We start from the raw sequence: 19,713 nt of genomic DNA, 5'->3' as shown, positions 1-19,713 counted from the left end.
TCTTCGAACCATTGGAGGAGAACGGTAGCACCGTCGATACCGTGGTATTCGGGCGGGTTGACACTCTTGAATTGTTTGAGGGGGTAAGCAATTGGGTTCGGTGTTGTGGATGATGTATGGGCATTCACATTTTGGAGTTGAGAGATGATTATTGGGAGGGCTTCCACGATTCCCTTAGCGATGCGGGATGACATGCTACGGCCTGAGTTGCCGGTGCGACGGTTACGGTTGATAAGGCGGGAAGAAGACATGCTACAATGACGACACGTGAAAAATTTATTATGGTTTGGAAAAAAAGAAAAAAAATTGTATGTATAACTATGTGAAATTTTGAGTTTTGTGAAAATTCATGAGAATACAAAATAAAGTTTTAATAACCTTAACTTAGGGTATTGATGAAATTAATAATATGAGAAAATATTCATTCTTAATAAAAAAAATTAGGGAAAAATCTTATCACTGATTTAAGAGTGTGATCGTCACATGACCACGTTTGATACAATGAGGGTAGCAGATTCGGGTACGTTTGGTGTGATATGCTTTGGCCTAATAAGTTCCACATCCTTAACGAACACTCCAGGAAGGCAACCAGGTCTCGCGGTTGATTGAGATTTATGCGCATTGCACTTCCTTAGGCTCGCAAGCCTTGGTGTCAAGAGTTCGGTAAACAAGTGCGTCCCTCTTACAGTTGCTACATATTCGTCCCACGAATCATCCTCAAGGAGAGGGGAGTAAAAAGTCGGGATTTCTTAAGGAATTTCCCTTTTTTTAATTTTTTTTAAAACGTCCTAAAGTTTTGAAAAATTTTTTGACCTCGGATTGAGTGTGTGAATTTGTGTACCAAAATAATATTAAATTATTAAATAGTATTTAAGCTACTGCAATCAATAATATAATTCAGGGTGCAAACACATAAAGGCATATCATGTATAGGGACCCTAAGCATGCTACTAGGCCGTTATACCTAACCACCTATCTTATAGCCTTCGGCTCTGATACCAATCTGTCACACCCCGACCAAAGGCGGCGGAACATGCCGGGGCGTAACGTATAGATTGGACAGTAGCTCAAAAGACGCTAATTAAAATGACAATAACTATTTAATTTCATTAGCATTAAACAAGTACACAAATTCAATATTCGTAACAAATACATCAAAATTTTGTTATTTGAATAGATATCCTAAGGTCAAACTATTGTCTTTAATCTTGAATAATATCAACTAGTTGTACCTGTAACATGCATAAAAATAAAGTTTGTCAACACGAATGTTGGTGAGAATACATAAGTTTTAGTTTTATATATATATAGATAAATCACAATTCATATGTAAATGATGAGTATTACAATTCTTATGAAAATGTAAACAACTAAATAGATGTGGACCAGTTCTTATTGATACGAAATCAATGTACTTGGGTAAATATGATCATACTAGATGAGGATAGATGAGGATGAGATACCAACCACCAAACAAAAAAAAAAATAAACATTTAAGCACATATAGCATAATCATAGAGCATGCAATAATCACACATAAACATATATTGAATTGTGTCTTAAATAGATGTGGAAATAAAAGAATGAATAAAATTAAATAAGGTATACATGCTACCCCCAAAATATAAAAGATGAAAAAGGGGTATGTAAACTCACATGAAAATGAAGATGAAAAAGACAAGATCTTAGGCAAATGAAACGCGGGAGGTGAAGACACCTCTATTTGGTGTTCAATTCAACTCCGGCCGTTTGACTGGAGAACGCAACGACGACGCCGTCAAAGACCAAGAACAGAGCTTAAGTTTCAAGTGTGGAAGGGATAACGAGTGTAGTGAGGTGCCTTATAAATGATTACAAGGGTCAGTTTATATAGAATAAACCACGCGTATTCACCTTTGGAAATTCCGCGAGTTCCGGGCGGTGATTTGGGATTAAGATTGGAAGGTTTGACAAAGAAAAACGCGTTCTAATAATGGCATGATTCTTGAAAAAAATCGCGAATTCCAACGGTGAAATCATTCACTAAATGGCGGTTAAAGACGTCGCCGGAAAAAAATGGTGGTGGCCGGAACTCGGAAGTAGACACCGACAGTACGTGTTTGTTGCAGACACTCATAACTAACTTTCATTCTTTGACAGGAATGGTCCTCCAACTTTTTAAAAACTTCAAACAGCCCCGCCTAGACCTTTTATTTTTCTCCATTTTCATTTAACACATATACATTTTTTTTACAAAATAAATATTATAAAATACTAATTAATTCAACAACTAAATGTTAAATATTTTCTCTTAACGCATTCATAACTCAAATTGAACATTTAAATTTTAAGGTTTCGAAAAACATAGTATAATTAGAACACACACACACAAAACGGATCGGATTTTCGAGGTTTAAAATTTGACGAATGTTACAGTCGACTTCTTCGGGAGATCCACCTTCCGACATGGTGATGGAGCTACACTACTGGTCTTTAAGATAAAGTAAGCGACGTAGCCCCACGGTGGGCGCCAACTTGTTGCTACAACAAACATAAGACCAATGATAGTGAATGGACTGGTTAGGCTAACAAGCTTCAAGGGTGCAGGTTAACCTAACGCAGGTCGTGGTGTCCCTCTACGTTTGCAAAACGTAGAAGGAGGTTTACTAGTTTGTTGTTAGTTGTTATAGTTCACCGGAGATCCATAACCGTGATGTTTGGAATCGGTTCTTGAATGATGTTCTTGGTGAAGCTATGGTGTTTGTGAAGTAAAAAAGAAATAAGCAAGGAGCCTATTTCTCAAGGAAGAAGAGAAGATCAGCGGGAGTATGTTATCTGCCCTGATCATGTTGTTTCTTGTTTATGGCAAGTCCTCCTTTTATAGGAGGAAAGACCAAGCCTTTTGTCCAGTGTACAAACTAATTGACCTCCAGTCTGCTTAGAAGGTTGACCTTTATGGACGGGAAGCTTTGGACCATTGGTCCATGATTAAAATATTAATACTTTATCTGAACATGTCCCTTGCTCAGAAGGGACAATGATGTGAATAGTGAGTTGACATTGTACTATAGCACATGGGTACTTGTTTTCATAAGTTTGGGCGGGAAACGAAGCTTTTAACCTTTTAACCCTTTTAGCGTTAATGTGTGGAAACCATTTTATTAATTCTTTGGGCTACCCTCGTCATCAAACACCTAAGAAATAATTCAAGTTACCGAGGTTCTTTAGGGAAAAGCGTTAATGAAGACAACCAATCAAATTTGCAACAAAGTCAAACTAGTTGCTAGTAATAATAATGTCATCTACATAAACAAGAACATAGCAAATCACATGTCGTGACAACAAACAAATGAGATGCTTTAGAGATGCATTGTTTGAAACCAAAACTTTAAAGAGCGGATGATGATATTCAAAACCATGCCCGTGGAGCTTGTTCCAACCATATATCACCATTTTTTAGGGAGATATAATGATGAGGGCGACTGGGCGAGTCATGTAGACAACCTCAAGATTACCGTTGCGAAAATGAACATTTACATATACTTGTCGGATATGCCAGCCATGTGAGAAACAATATATAAAATCAATCTAACGGTGTCGGTACATTATATTTCTTTTGTATGATAATAACCTTTGACAACCAAGCATGCTTTGTAACGATTAACGAAATTATTCGCATTTTTCTTTATGTGATAACAAATTTACAACCAACACCATTAGTTATGTGAGGAGCGAGAACCAAATTCATGTGTTATTATTGTGTAAAGCTTGTTTTTCAGAGCACATAACAATATATCATCATGCCATAGTTGGAAAATTAGAAATAGTGAATGAAAATTAATTTATTGTATTATTATTAATATAAAACTCTTGGTTTGGTGAAACTTTTGAGTAAAGTAGTTTGATGACACTTAATTAATTTCATTACAACATTAAGTCACTAATTAAGTGAGACTCTTGATTTACCTTCAACTATGTATATATTAGTAGGTTGTGTGCCTCATTTGAGATAGACTTGAAAAATACATGTAGAAAAATTATACAATAATTGTGTTCACTTGAAGATACGTACGTCGGGAAACTATAGAGAGAAGTACCCTCTACTCGATTCCTTCACCATCTTATTATTTCCTATTCCTTTTCAAGAACACCGATATACCTAGTGTAGTCTCGGGCGCGTGGCCTCCAACAGTACATATTGCTTCGGCTATTGTATCTGGAGACAGACACAACCGTGTTTTAAGGGATCCGAAATATGTTTTAAGGGACCCGCGTTTAACACAATTCTTTAGGCACAACCGTCAACATTTTGTTTGCTTATTATTGTAGTCAAGAAGCCTAGTTGAAGACCAAAAGATATGTTCAAGTAAAATAATTAAAATCATCAAAAATAGTAATATGTTGTGAAACAAGCCCAATAGCTAAAGAATAAGAGAAGACATGTAGGGAGAAAATGAGAGATTTTATTAATAAGGTGTGTATTACAATGAGGTATAATAAGATGTATATATAAGAGAAGATAACTTGGACAATAAGCCTAATCTATATTAGGTATTGATAACCACCATAATATATATTTATAACACTCCCCCTTGGTTATCAACTTAATACGCTTGGAGATGCTGCCTCATTAAAAACCTTGCTAGGAAAACCCAGTGGGACAAAACCACAGCTAAGGGAAAAAGAGTGCAGCGCGTATTGTCTCCCCCTGATTTATATATTCGTCAAAATGGTAAATATCGATCTTCTATGAAAGTTGCACAAAACTTTTGTAGTCAATCATTTGCGTCTTCGTTCGTTAACATTTGAATCCTTAGTTGAATGATGTTGTATTATCTTCACGTGAAAACTTCTATTGATTCATCTGGCAAACACTATGACCCTGTTGTGTTTCTCTGCATCAACAAGACTAACCAAACTTGTTTTGATGGGTTAGTAAAATATAAACACATATTTTCATACCTGAAATATATGTTTTAACCCGTTGTGATGTCTCCTAGTAGAACACATGCCAATAAATATAAATAAAGAAAATAATAATCATATATAGCTAACTGTACAACATAATGCACAAATGCATTTATTATGGTATTTCCAAACCAATAATATTCATATTTAGATAGACAATGATATATAGTCATTGTTAGACATCCTTTAACATGCTAAAAGGATTCAATTTGTCCATGGTAAAATGTCTCAACATTATCTAGATGCAACTTGATGGATTTATAAACATATAATTATACATACGCGCGAACTATAAGTCGAACAATAATCACACCGTGTCAAGGTCTTTCAAAAAGAATTTTCTCTTTAAAAGCTCATAAGTTTCTCTCGGTGATATGTACATCATCATTGTAAAATGTGATTATAATGACCCTTTAAGAGTGAAATTTTGATAAAAGTATGGCTAATTATATCTAACTTATCTCCTTATTTATCAAAATATCTCTTGATTTGTGCCAAGCTCAATTCAAATAGTTTAGTCCATACGTAATAAGCATAAATCCATGCATTTGCCAATCCATCATAGACTTCTTTTCAACTTGACAAATTATGTATACACATTCACTTTTCCAGGATTTTTGTTGCATAAACTTGCTCATTAACACCTCATTTTGTATCACATATCAAAAATCCATATTGTACCACTTCTTTGTTCATTGAGATATTGTACTCATCATATAGATTCTCTTCTATGTGTATGCTTATTGATGCACAAGAATTCCATCAGTAAGATGTATTAGTTAACATTTCAGGTATTCAACTACCTTAGGAAACTCTTTAGGAGTTACATTTATGTTCAACATATTCAATAATCGTAACATATTCAAATATGAATCAGTATACAACATGAGTCATAGTGTTCTCGAGAATTTAATTTACATGATTTGTTAATTCAAATCCTTCGAATACTTTCTTGTAAACTTTTATTATCAACTGAATCACAATATTTATTAGATGCATATCAATTCTCTCTTTCTATTACCAGACTAGATATCGGAAAGTCAATGCTTCCACCATTGGAGAGTGCGTCTCCTCATAATTAATCATGGGTCTTTGCAAAATCCTTGTGCTACCAATTTTGCCTTATATCACTTTATTGAATTTTCATAACTCACATAAAAGACCCGTTTATATCTAACATATTTTACAACTTTAGTTATACGGACAGTTGGCCCAAAAAACATTCCGTTATTTAGAGAATTCAACTCTGCCTTATTTGTGTCTCTCCTCTTTAGCCAATCATTTTTCATAGGCAGATCTTATATCTTGATCCTCATCATTTTCAAGCGCTATATTATATATATAAAAGTATAACGACGTCGACTTTATTTCGATTCCATATTTTTTTAGACATGATACAAAATAGTAGTTTACTAAGAGCTCTTTATTTTCAGGAAACTGAGGTTCTTAGAGAACCATCATGTCTAATGTCTTTCAAGAGACCTTTTTATTGTACCTCGACTTGACCATCTTTATTACTTGCTCCAATTTTTCGAGGAAATTTTACCTTTGGAATCGATTGGTCTACCATGTTACACGCGTGTATTAGACTCATTATCAATATGCGTCTGTCCTTCTTAGACATCTTTAATTGGAGCATTAGCAGTTGGTATATGTATCTTAGATAGACACTCTATTTTGGTAAGTGAATTGTCTGGTAATTGATTCGTTAAGATGTATACATGAATTATCCTTTGAATTTTCAGTTTATATAACTTAGTTTGAGGATCAATGATAATTCATTCCAACTAAATTCATTTTCCAACTGCCTTATATCTCCCCCTGATGTTGGGAACATCGATTCACTAAAGTGAAGACCAATGAGCCATAAACAAATATCTCATTAGTGGCTCTAAGTATTTAATCTTATATAATATTTAATACCGAAAACTTTCCGTTATTTAGAGAATTCAACTCTACCCTATTTGCGTCTCTCCTCTTTGGCCAATCATTTTTCATAGGCAGATCTTATATCTTGATCCTCATCATTTTCAAGCGCTATATTATATATATATAAAAAAGTATAACGACGTCGACTTTATTTCGATTCCATATTTTTTTTAGACATGATACAAAATAGTAGTTTACTAAGAGCTCTTTATTTTCAGGAAACTGAGGTTCTTCAAAGAACCATCATGTCTAATGTCTTTCAAGAGACCTTTTTATTGTACCTCGACTTGACCATCTTTATTACTTTCTCCAATTTTTCGAGGAAATTTTACCTTTGGAATCGATTGGTCTACCATGTTACACGCGTGTATTAGACTCATTATCAATATGCGTCTGTCCTTCTTAGACAGCTTTAATTGGAGCATTAGCAGTTGGTATATGTATCTTAGATAGACACTCTATTTTGGTAAGTGAATTGTCTGGTAATTGATTCGTTAAGATGTATACATGAATTATCCTTTGAATTTTCATTTTATATAACTTAGTTTGAGGATCAATGATAATTCATTCCAACTAAATTCATTTTCCAACTCCCTTATATCTCCCCCTGATGTTGGGAACATCGATTCACTAAAGTGAAGACCAATGAGCCATAAACAAATATCTCATTAATGGCTCTAAGTATTTAATCTTATATAATATTTAATACCGAAAACTTTCCGTTATTTAGAGAATTCAACTCTGCCCTATTTGCGTCTCTCCTCTTTGGCCAATCATTTTTCATAGGCAGATCTTATATCTTGATCCTCATCATTTTCAAGCGCTATATTATATATATAAAAGTATAACGACGTCGACTTTATTTCGATTCCATATTTTTTTAGACATGATACAAAATAGTAGTTTACTAAGAGCTCTTTATTTTCAGGAAACTGAGGTTCTTAGAGAACCATCATGTCTAATGTCTTTCAAGAGACCTTTTTATTGTACCTCGACTTGACCATCTTTATTACTTGCTCCAATTTTTCGAGGAAATTTTACCTTTGGAATCGATTGGTCTACCATGTTACACGCGTGTATTAGACTCATTATCAATATGCGTCTGTCCTTCTTAGACAGCTTTAATTGGAGCATTAGCAGTTGGTATATGTATCTTAGATAGACACTCTATTTTGGTAACTGAATTGTCTGGTAATTGATTCGTTAAGATGTATACATGAATTATCCTTTGAATTTTCATTTTATATAACTTAGTTTGAGGATCAATGATAATTCATTCCAACTAAATTCATTTTCCAACTGCCTTATATCTCCCCCTGATGTTGGGAACATCGATTCACTAAAGTGAAGACCAATGAGCCATAAACAAATATCTCATTAATGGCTCTAAGTATTTAATCTTATATAATATTTAATACCGAAAACTTTCCGTTATTTAGAGAATTCAACTCTGCCCTATTTGTGTCTCTCCTCTTTGGCCAATCATTTTTCATAGGCAGATCTTATATCTTGATCCTCATCATTTGCAAGCGCTATATTATATATATAAAAGTATAACGACGTCACCTTTATTTCGATTCCATATTTTTTTAGACATGATACAAAATAGTAGTATACTAAGAGCTCTTTATTTTCAGGAAACTGAGGTCCTTCTAGAACCATCATGTCTAATGTCTTTCAAGAGACCTTTTTATTGTACCTCGACTTGACCATCTTTATTAATTGCTCCAATTTTTCGAGGAAATTTTACATTTGGAATCGATTGGTCTACCATGTTACACGCGTGTATTAGACTCATTATCAATATGCGTCTGTCCTTCTTAGACAGCTTTAATTGGAGCATTAGCAGTTGGTATATGTATCTTAGATAGACACTCTATTTTGGTAAGTGAATTGTCTGGTAATTGATTCGTTAAGATGTATACATGAATTATCCTTTGAATTTTCAGTTTATATAACTTAGTTTGAGGATCAATGATAATTCATTCCAACTAAATTCATTTTCCAACTGCCTTATATCTCCCCCTGATGTTGGGAACATCGATTCACTAAAGTGAAGACCAATGAGCCAGAAACAAATATCTCACTATTGGCTCTAAGTATTTAATCTTATATCATATTTAATACTGACATAAATTCTCAACTTCCTTTGTGGTCTCATATTTGTGTCTTGTGGTGGATTAATTTCAATATAACACATACGAAATATTAGATGAGAAATATTTGGTTACTGACCAAAAAACCAATCGCAATGGGGAGGAAGTATCATAACTTGTTGGCTTGATGTGAATTAGTTTAAAGACATGTAAAATCATATGTACTCACATATAAACATGAACCTTTGCTCTCGTGATAATTTCCTTTGCAACCAATTATAGACGTTGAGTATTAGTCTACAAAACAATTTATGTAAGAACATAATTTGTTATAAAGTTCAACACTTATTCCAATGATCATTATTAACTTGGTAATAAAATTCATTATTATAACCAAATGTAAATATACCAAGTTGAAATAATATGCATGCTATCTTATTAGCTAAGCCAGATTTCTCACAAACTTCAAGTTGTGAATTTGATAATCATTTAGACGATGCATCGATTTTGAAATACTAAATGGTATCATGTTAGGATATGTATATCCTTTTCTCATTCCATAACATTTAGGGATTCACACCCTCCTTTGGTTGGTAAATAAATAATTCCCATTGAGAGCAATATTTACATGTATAATCATTATAAAGAATCTTTTGGTTCTTCAATAACTTTTACATCATTGACTCGGTGTGGTCTAACCAATCATGCCTAGATAATCATGATCCATAAACTTCATGTTTATGATCATATTATGTTTCTTTAATGCAAATAGTTAAATATGAGAGAACATTGTATTATCATTCCAAGCGATGTGATTTCACTTTTGTATGTTCGTATTTTGTTCTCATATATGATCAATCTATTTGCAACTTGTAGTGGTTGATCTCATCATTAACATGATCATCATTGTAATTCCATGGTTGATCTCATTGTTAATATAAACATCGTTACATTTTTCAATTATGTCCATGATCACAACGATCAATACATAGTCACATCACTTCAAGGAATGATATAAAACCAAAACATTTTCATGGTTTATTCATAATTTTCTCGGACAACAATACAATATCACTTCAAACTTTCATTCGTTTTAATAATATATCACTTTAGGAGCATATATGAGGTTTGACAAATATAAAATTGTCTTATTCGGTTTTTCCTCATAATTAATCTTCCCTTCACATAATATACAGAGAAGTAATTACATGAATGAATCATGTGTGTTTTGTCATACTAATATTTTATAACCTTCATTAATGAGGGAAGACTCACACTTCATGTGTCATATTTAATCACATTTACACTTTTCACAATAATGATAATAAACTGCAACTTTGGTTTACTTGGTCTATTCAATACCATTTATATAAAAATATTACAATATGTAGAAAACATTTTTATATAATTGAGTCAAATTTAAAGTATAACAAGTTATGATAAAAAAACTACGATGTTATACAAAGCACAACTTATATCACGTGCATACAAATTAGTTTACAATTTGCACTCACTAAATTACTCTTTGACGAGCATATAACTATTTGAATAAATTAAACGAAGAACACGACAATTATCAAACATTTTACAAATTCTAATACATGATTGTATTATGTATAACAAAAAGAAAACGTATAAAGCAACAAATATAACAATTTTACATATACGATTGTCAATATATTATTTATGTCAGGTTACAAGATTTAATCTAGCTATCCAACTCTTGTATCGCCTTTATTATATTTATTAAAAAGACTTATCTATAGAAAATTTGGAGCCATAATTTTCTAACTTCATTGGTTTGATACTAAATTATTAACCATGTAAATCAAACATATTAAACGTGCATAGGTATTTTTTTTTCTTTTGGCTAACCAAACATTTAAATACAAAAATATATCAATAAAAGTTTTAACTAGGGATGAGCGTGGGACAATACCCGTACTTATACCCGATTGTACTCGTACCAAAAATCAACAAAAACACGTACCAATACTCGTACCAAAGTTTTCGGTATGGTACGGGTACGTGTATGGGTATTGGTACGGGTATATCGGTACGGTACCCGTTTTTGTACCACTTTGGTTTTCTATTTCCAAATATTCGACGATCTTGAAACCGGTACCGGTACGAGCAAAAAATAACCCCAATTAATTCGGGTATCGGTACTTTCACAGGTACGTGACGGGTACCAAATTAGTACACGTACCAAATTGGCCGTCGATTTAATGATAAGATGGTATTGAAGAACCCTAATTTGGTCACCGACATTAAGTGATTTGTTTGGTGGTTCGAGTCTTGGATGTTAAATTATTTAATATTGAAGAAACGTTTGCTATTTGTTCAATAATAACATGGTTGAAGAATTTATTTTATATATTAAATATGAAGAATTCCAATTAAACCTTTATATACTCCAAACAGGTACAAAATACCAAATGTACCCGTACCATAGCCGTACCTATATCCGATTGTACCTGTACCAAAATTCAACAAAAATGAGTACCAATACTCGTACCGAATAAGCTAAATCGGTACGAATACAGGTACGTGTACGGATACGGTACAAGTACGAGTATTTGGGACAAAATGTTCATCCCTAGTTTTAACTGATATAACAAACCAATCCAATTTTTAGTCTAATATAAAAATTATAAGTATGACGATAAGATCTCATATATTAATCATAAATGATCAAATTTTAGAAACAAAATAATCATAATAATAAGTAAAACCATTTATTAATCATAAATCGATATAAAATAAAATATTTTTTTCTTTTTCAAGAAGGTTATAAATCTCGTAAAATAACTATTTTCTAATATTATTCTTCAATATAGGTGGAAAATATATTATCAATAATTTAATATCTTATTAATAAGACGAAAACCAAAAGAAGCAAATATGTTTGATCAACACAGAACTTCTACCCAAATAATTACAGAATTATAACGAGACATAAATAAATCTTGGATGTAGGATGATATCAATTTATTTTGGATTCAAATAATTTATGCGTATAATAAACTAATACCTTTTATAGATCATCATATATCATATAAAATATTAATATTATTATGTTAACACCATGCATATACGTGGAACCGGAATAACGGAAATCACGTTACAAATGTTTATATCTTCAAACTCAATCAAATATACTCTTTTAGATAATTATAAACTTACATAAAAAAATCAGATATCAACTTAATATTAAATCTGAATTAATGCATACGGAAAGCTCCTAACAACCTTTCAATTTAACAGGTTTAATATTGAAATAAAATGCATAGTAATTAGTTTGTAATGAAAGAAATTATTCTCATGCATTGAACGAAAGGAATAATATATTATAATCAATTATGTTTGGCTTAATTATGATACTGAAAACAAACAAAATTATGGGCTAATCGAAAGTGTTCAAAACTAAGTTGGTTGCTTAACAACATAAATATTCAAATCAAGATTGATCTTTCTAAAAATTTAGTTTCACCGTTTAAAAGAAAGTTCCATAAATCAACCCAACACAATAAACTTGTCTGTAATAAAATCATGGATTCAATATGCTGACTTGATTTGTAGATTACCCCATTAGGACCAATTAAGGATGACTTGAGTGTTGAGAACGGAGGTAAGGGATTGGCATTCCGACTTGAGAGGCTCGTGCTGATAACGTGTTGTAATAGCTAAAGAATAAGAGAATACATGTAGGGAGAAAAGGAGAGATTTTATTAATAAGGTGTGTATTATAATGAGGTATAATAAGATGTATATATAAGAGAAGATAACTTGGACAATAAGCCTAATCTATATTAGGTATTGATAACCACCATAATATATATTTATAACATAATAAAAATTGTAAAACATTGTAAAACTAGTAATTACGTTTTAGAGTTGGTAAAATTGGTAATCTAGCAGACTTGGATATATTGCAAGCATTTCAATATTAATTAAAAGCCGAAAAAGTAACAAACGAAAATGAGACACGAATGTACAAGCTTGGGATAACGTTGTCGAGGGAAAAAGTTGTCACAAGCTATCAACCCTAAGTTTCAAACTGTCGACCAAATCAGATATAATCATAACTAAACCACATATATCTAAAAAACCAACCAACTTACTCGGTTCATAAACACATTGATACAATTAGGTCTGTAAACAAAACGAACGTTCAGTGAACTCTTGGTGAACCATTCAGCCAAAAGTTCGTTTATTTTAATAAACGAATGAACATGAACAAGAAGTTTGTGTTCATTTAATTAAACAAACGAACATGAACACATGTTTCGTTCCTTCATTTATGTTCGTAAACGTTTGTTTATGCTTATGTTTGTTTGTGTTCATTTAAGAATTTTCAATTATGTTTGTTTATCTTTGTTCAATTTACGTTCACTTATGTTTGTGAATTGTTTACATAAACGAATACAAATATGATCATTTTCTAAACAAACAATCACGAACACCAAATATTTGTTAAATTAAGTGTAAGTTTTTGTGTTAGTGTTCGTTTAAAAAAATGAATGAACGAACACGAACATACCCTTGTTCGTGTTCATTCGGTTCGTTTACAACCCTAGATACAATCTTTCAGATGCTTGAGTAATTTAGTGATGTAAAATCATCTCAAACACACAAGAGATGCCTATGATTTCGGATACATAAGAACATTACATATCATCGCGCATGCATAGAAGGGTTCAACCATCCAAACATCTCATATCAAGCGATTATATATATGTAGATTTAAAAGCCAAATCCTGCAAGGCGTGTTTAGCACCATGATCTTAAATCTATTTGAAATGTCACAACATAAGAAACTAAAGAAGCCTTGCAGCTTATGAGAATGTTTTAAGAGCATACAAATAATTTACCAACATACCCACCACCCAAGGCTCAACTGTACAAACAACTCTGCTCCCCCTTCTTTGATCCACAAGGGCTTTTTAGTCCTTTCATAACATCTACAACAGGAAGCGTCCCTGCAGTGTCGAATAACAAGTCAACAACCAAACTAACAAAATATACACAGCTAACCGATAACTTATCATTTCATCCAAATTATTGAAAAATATCTGTGACTGTTACTGGTTGACCCGGCCGGAGTTAAACTTACTTGAAAGATCAGGATGTATTGTACATGAATGTTCATCCTTCCTCATTGTTGACATCGTGCGTATTCTCTTCATTGCTATGAACCTCCTCTGCTTCCATCTCAATAGGCACTGGATGCAAAGCGGATGTGCCTGAGAGTACGTTATATATAGTAAGCAAGTCTCACTAACTACAATTGTCTTTATAAGTAATCAGGTACATACAATATAGATATATTTATATATCACATTACACTGGACAAAGGTGCCCCACTAAACCAGCTTGCTTATTGTAGCTTTGTTATGTGTATATGTATATGATGCCTTCATCCACATATCTTATTAGCATTTTATCTACCACAAAAATTATGTCATAAACATGCACCGAACCTCGCATTATAGTCTCAAATGTCTACGAAAATGTTAACTGGTCATGATTATATCTTTTTAATGAACTGCTTTTTTGGTTGACAAAATAATGATTAATGAGATACTCGGTTGGTTTAACATTCTTATTTCATTCATGCAATACAGGCTGACTTAGAAAATCTAAAAAAAATTGCAATTCAATGAAATTTAGAGTACATCCAAGTAGTATCAAGAACCTTGACTATGTTTAGCTTATTGCAATCTTTAACATTTACATAAGTTATAATTCTGTGTACCCATGAACCGACTTTTGGAGATTTTCCAAGCCAATGCATTAAAATGTTGCATAATATGCGTGCCCACGTATGCCAAGTTCCTAGTACTAATGCCACTGGGTGAATACCTCAAGGAGACTTCATACTTCATACATTAAGAAACTAGCATATCACCAAACTCATGCCACATCACCTTTTAACATGAGCAACACCATTACGTAGGTGCCAAATAGGGCCGGGGGATACTGCCTCTCCTTGGGAGGCTCCCTAAAACAGCCTTGCACAGTGCCAATCTTCCACCAAGATAACCAGATTGTCTTCTTGGAAGGCTGATTCACTTTCTTTCGGGGGAAGATTGACACTGTGCAAGGCTGTTTTATCGAGCCTCCCAATAATATACTACCACTCCTAATTTAGAGCTCTTTCAATCGACTAGAACGGTTGAGGCAGCCGTTTTATGGAAAGCTAACCAGGCTAATTCAATGATAGCTTGGGTCGCGTGGGATAAGGTCCTTGCTCCCAAGGATTTGGGGGGTTGTGGAGTGGGCAATATCAAAATGGTGGTGGCGATTTCAAACGGAAACAGGATAGGTAGTGGGCTTGGGCCGTCTTCGCAATCCACAGTGGCGTTAGGATGTGGAAATCCATTCCAATCAAGGCTGCCACACCAGGGCCGTGGAAAATATTTTGAAAGTGGTAGATGATTTTGTAGTCATTTCGGTCGATGTTGAGGGTTATTTTCTGCCGCATATTGGAAGAGGTTATGCACACTATTTTCAACTAGATCATCGGGCCATTGGGGTATAAAGAATAGTCTTAAAAACCTGTTCGGCTGTTCCCGGCTTTGTTTGCTTCGGAGTGACGTAAATTTTGCTCCATCAAGGAGGCAATCCGAGTTGGGAATGGAAAAGAGGGTTAAATTTGGGTTAGCAACTTTTATCATATCAATGTTGGAGCCCGACTCTTTGATAAATCATGTGGGCGTTCAATTTAGGATTTGGGTCACATGTTCCTTGATTGTATCGTGGCGAGACGAGTATGGTTAAGCATCCAAGAGTGGACTAGGCAGAAGACGACTGAGTGTAACTCGTTTAACCAGGTGATCTCTACGATGCACAAAATCTAGAGATTTTAATTTATGCGGTTATTTATCTGCTTGTTGGTGGTTGTGGAAAGCTAGGAACGGAATGCCAATTGATTTAGAGGTGATGTTATCCGAGTGAAAAAGATTTTGAAAAATATAAAAGTTAGCTCCAACTCGTGGACTAAACACCGTGTAAAGATACAAACTAACTAATTATGTGTGACATAATTATAGAATTCATTTTCAGCCCTTCGCTAGGGGCTTCTCGCCTAACATCATAACAAACTAAAGTAAGTGTGCACTCCGCACATCCCTAACTTGTTTAATGTTTATTACGATTACATTGGTTAACCTGTTAATCCAATTACACTAAAATGCCAGCACAGATCAAGTAAATGATAATCACAATCACTATAATACCTCCAATAAAATAAGCAAACGACGGCCACCCACTCGCCGAACCAACCGACACCGACTTATTATTATTATTATTATGAAACTTCCGAAGCAACCCAACAATCCCGTGACAATCAGGCCGGCGGTGGAGAGGTGGGACCCAGTAAGAGGAACCCGGAACAAACGGCAGCCAATCAGGCGTCGATTGGCGTACGATTATACTATGAAATGCGTCTTCCAGCTTTCGTAAGCCTAAATCTGTTTCGGATTCGAGATCGAGTTCGATTGATTGAGATTTTGGTGAGTGGGTTGAATACATGATGGATTGTTTGAATGATTTGGGTGTTGTTCGAATTAGGGTTTGGGTTTGGGTTTGTGTGAAGAGACGAGAGCCATTGGTTTGGTTTGGTTGGTAAGCTTCGGTTTGCAGATCGTGTCGTGTGTGAAACAGAACAGTGTGGATAACGGAGTTATATATATATATATATACAACGGAGTTATATATATATACATTGAGGTTTATCATAAAAATAAATAGTTTTCTAGGAAGATTATGAATAAATCATAGTTATTGGATCATGTTAATGAATGATTGAGATTTAAAATTAACAATAACCGACATAGTTTCCTAGAATTGTTATTTCACCATCATTTGTAATGTCAAATGTCAAAATTTTGTTGGTTCTTACCATTCCTATGAAACTCCTTATTCTTATTTGAACACTTTTATATATATATATATATATATATATATATATATATATATATATATATATATATATATGGGTTTGGACCAAATACAAATGAAATTATCGTGCTAATTGGTAAAGTCAAGTAGAGTAGTTATACATACAAGTAGAATAATACGTTAACTTTCTCATATATATATATATACAAACACACATACACGTGTATAAACAATTATGTTTTTTATTTTCAATTATATTTAACCGGGTTGTGTTTAAGTGTTAAGAGGTTGAATGAATCTAGCACGAACTTGGAGATGTTATATGAATCCGGAGTCTGGACACAAAACTAGAATGCAAATTGTGACACTTATATGAATTTGAACATGAGACGTGCATGTAGTTATTTACGGATCAAGAAGCACATGACACGTTTCGTTGAGATCGAGCTGACCCATAACGAGGGAGGTGGCCACTTTGTTGATTTTCGACCAACCTCCAAAATCAACTTTTGTAAGGTCTTGAACCTGAGCACCTTACGTAATATTGGATTTATTCATAAACACGGCTTAAATATCAGAGTTATCAAAAACTTTCATGAAACATGCAATTTAAATATTCATTAAACATATACCAGTCAAATCATTTCAAAACATAACATAATTCCTGTCTTTAATAATTAAACATAACTATAATTCTTCTTCTTCTTTCTCTTCAGATATCAACCAAATTCTTCAATATTATGTGTGCTCTTCAAGCACGTTGGCATAACTTATTTGCCTGCATACAAAAAGTCAGCTACGCTTAGTAAGTTGTAGTTTAACAAGTCACGGGCTACACATTCACATACGTAAGCATTCGTATATGAAGATACTATTCTACACATAACTTGTACTTGCGTTCTTACGTTCTTTCTTGCATACGACATTCTTCACAAGTATTGTAAGGGCTTGCACCCTCATTTTTCACAGATTTAATAAGGTTCTGCCACTGTAATTATTCAAAAGTGTTTCCAGGGCTTGATCCCCGATTCTTACAAAGACATTATAAGGGCTTGTCACTCTATTTTTCACACATATTTTATAAGGGTCTGTTACCTTAGTTCTCACACGGATATTATAAGAGTTGGTCACTCTAATTGTTACACATATATTATAGGGTCTACCATTCTCACACAAATATTATAAGGGTCTGCTACCCTAAATCTAACACATATATATGATTAGAGTCGGTCGTTCCAATTCTCACATAGATATTATAAGGGTCCGTCACTATAATTCTTGATATTCTTATCATTCTATCAATCATAGATGCAAATACACAATTAAAAATATATGAACCATGTCTTACAATATACCTTATAATAATAAAGTATATTTAATTCTTTTCTTACAAGTATGCACATAGCCTCAAAACTTAAAAGGGAGAGGGGTTAGAAACTCATTGGGATTCGATTGCGTTCTGAGTTGATAGCTATCCCTTTCTTCAGTAGAGCACGACTAATTGTATAACATTTAATTGCTAACTAAATTATCTACAAAACCTAACGTAACTAACGAGACTAGTCCACCGACCCTTATTAAGCCAACTAACTTAACTAGGTTAGCTAAACTAACTAACCGGGTTAACATGAACTAGTCGAGTTAACTAACAAAACAAATGGGGTCAATTTGTCTCGTATAATGGTTATACTTGGCCTTCTTGGATCAAGCCCAAATATGTTGCCGTAAAATCCTGGGCTTCTATGATAAACCATGAGCCCAAACAGATTATCATGACTATCAGACTGGATAATTGACCAAGCCCAAGATTTTACTGCCAAATGCGGATGCAAGTGCCCACCTCAGCCCATTCCCACTCGTAGGCCAAGTGGGCTATCCGCATTCGCAGGTCTATTGATCCTTGACGCCCATATTTCCTTGAGCCCAATTTAAATTGTTAAATCCATTACTAAATATTAATTCCAACATATTATAAATAATAGTTTTTTTATTATATATTTATTTAACGAAAAGAAAAGACGGTTGTTACAAGTCTACACCCCTCCCCCCCCCCCCCAAAAAAGAAAAGAGGTTTCATCCTCGAAATTTAACTCATACTAAACAATTTATGATAAAACTTTCTCATTTCGCCTTCAAATTTTCCAAGTTGCATATGATCCTTTGGAGGACTTACATAATTGGAACTAATGCAACCACGATTGACTCAAAATCGATTTATACCCTACAGGTTTTACAACCTTTGGTGTAATAACAATAGGTCCAAAAACATTTCGCTTGTTAAATGAATCTAATTTAGCTTGCAAAACTCCTTTCCATTTATCCAGTCATGGCTATTTTGACAAACATCAACAGATTTTGGTTTAGGATCATCATCTCCATTCATGATGTCAATTACTACAAAATAAGAAAATATTTTATCAATATTTTCCATTTCATCTTGATTCCACAAGATATGTGTGTGACCATAGTTGATTGAAATTTCTTTGTTATTATCATCAACATTATCCTCATGAGAGGCTTTGGTATTCAATGTCTCATCAAGATCATTCACTTTATGATTAACTTCCTTTTCAAGAATTTTTCTTTTTCGATAATTTTTATCCTTTGAACCGACTGGTCTTCCACTTTTCAAAGGTTTCTGAGATTGACGAGCCATTCTGTTGTTTACTTGATTATTTGGGATCTTGTTCGAGTTGAGGAATTAGCAGCTAGTATGTGAGATTTAGTAAATCTGTTTGTATCAGTAAATGCGTCAGGCAATTGATTTGCAATTTCTTGTAGATGTATTACTTTTTGAACATCTGTCTTACATTGTTCAGTCCTTGGATCAAGATGC

At 33.6% G+C, this 19,713-nt stretch overlaps 1 protein-coding gene across 1 annotated transcript; it reads right to left on the bottom strand.

Moving 5' to 3' along the window:
* Positions 1-13,716: 13,716 nt before the first annotated feature.
* LOC143570150 (uncharacterized) lies at positions 13,717-16,639 on the bottom strand. The gene is made up of 3 exons (XM_077055883.1): positions 16,214-16,639; positions 14,089-14,218; positions 13,717-13,954 (listed from the first exon to the last, which is right to left on the bottom strand). The coding sequence occupies exons 1-2, from the start codon at positions 16,506-16,508 to the stop codon at positions 14,121-14,123; spliced, it is 393 nt and encodes a 130-aa protein (XP_076911998.1). The 5' UTR covers positions 16,509-16,639; the 3' UTR covers positions 13,717-13,954; positions 14,089-14,120.
* Between the last annotated feature and the right edge of the window lie 3,074 nt (positions 16,640-19,713).

Source organism: Bidens hawaiensis, unplaced genomic scaffold (assembly GCF_021521415.1).
Source record: "Bidens hawaiensis isolate Kalapana, Puna unplaced genomic scaffold, B.hawaiensis_p1.1 tig00024837_1, whole genome shotgun sequence".
Classification (NCBI taxonomy): Eukaryota; Viridiplantae; Streptophyta; class Magnoliopsida; order Asterales; family Asteraceae; genus Bidens; species Bidens hawaiensis.
The sequence above is the reverse complement of the archived record's forward strand: the minus strand, read 5'-3'. Positions and strand labels throughout refer to the sequence as shown.

Excerpts from the sequence above, each read along its gene's own strand:
- LOC143570150 (XM_077055883.1), bottom strand. The coding sequence starts at position 16,508 with ATGTATTCAACCCACTCACCAAAATCTCAATCAATCGAACTCGATCTC. Across the intron at positions 14,219-16,213 it reads GTTTGCTTATTTTATTGGAG|GCACATCCGCTTTGCATCCA; the intron begins GTATTATAGTGA and ends ACGTACTCTCAG.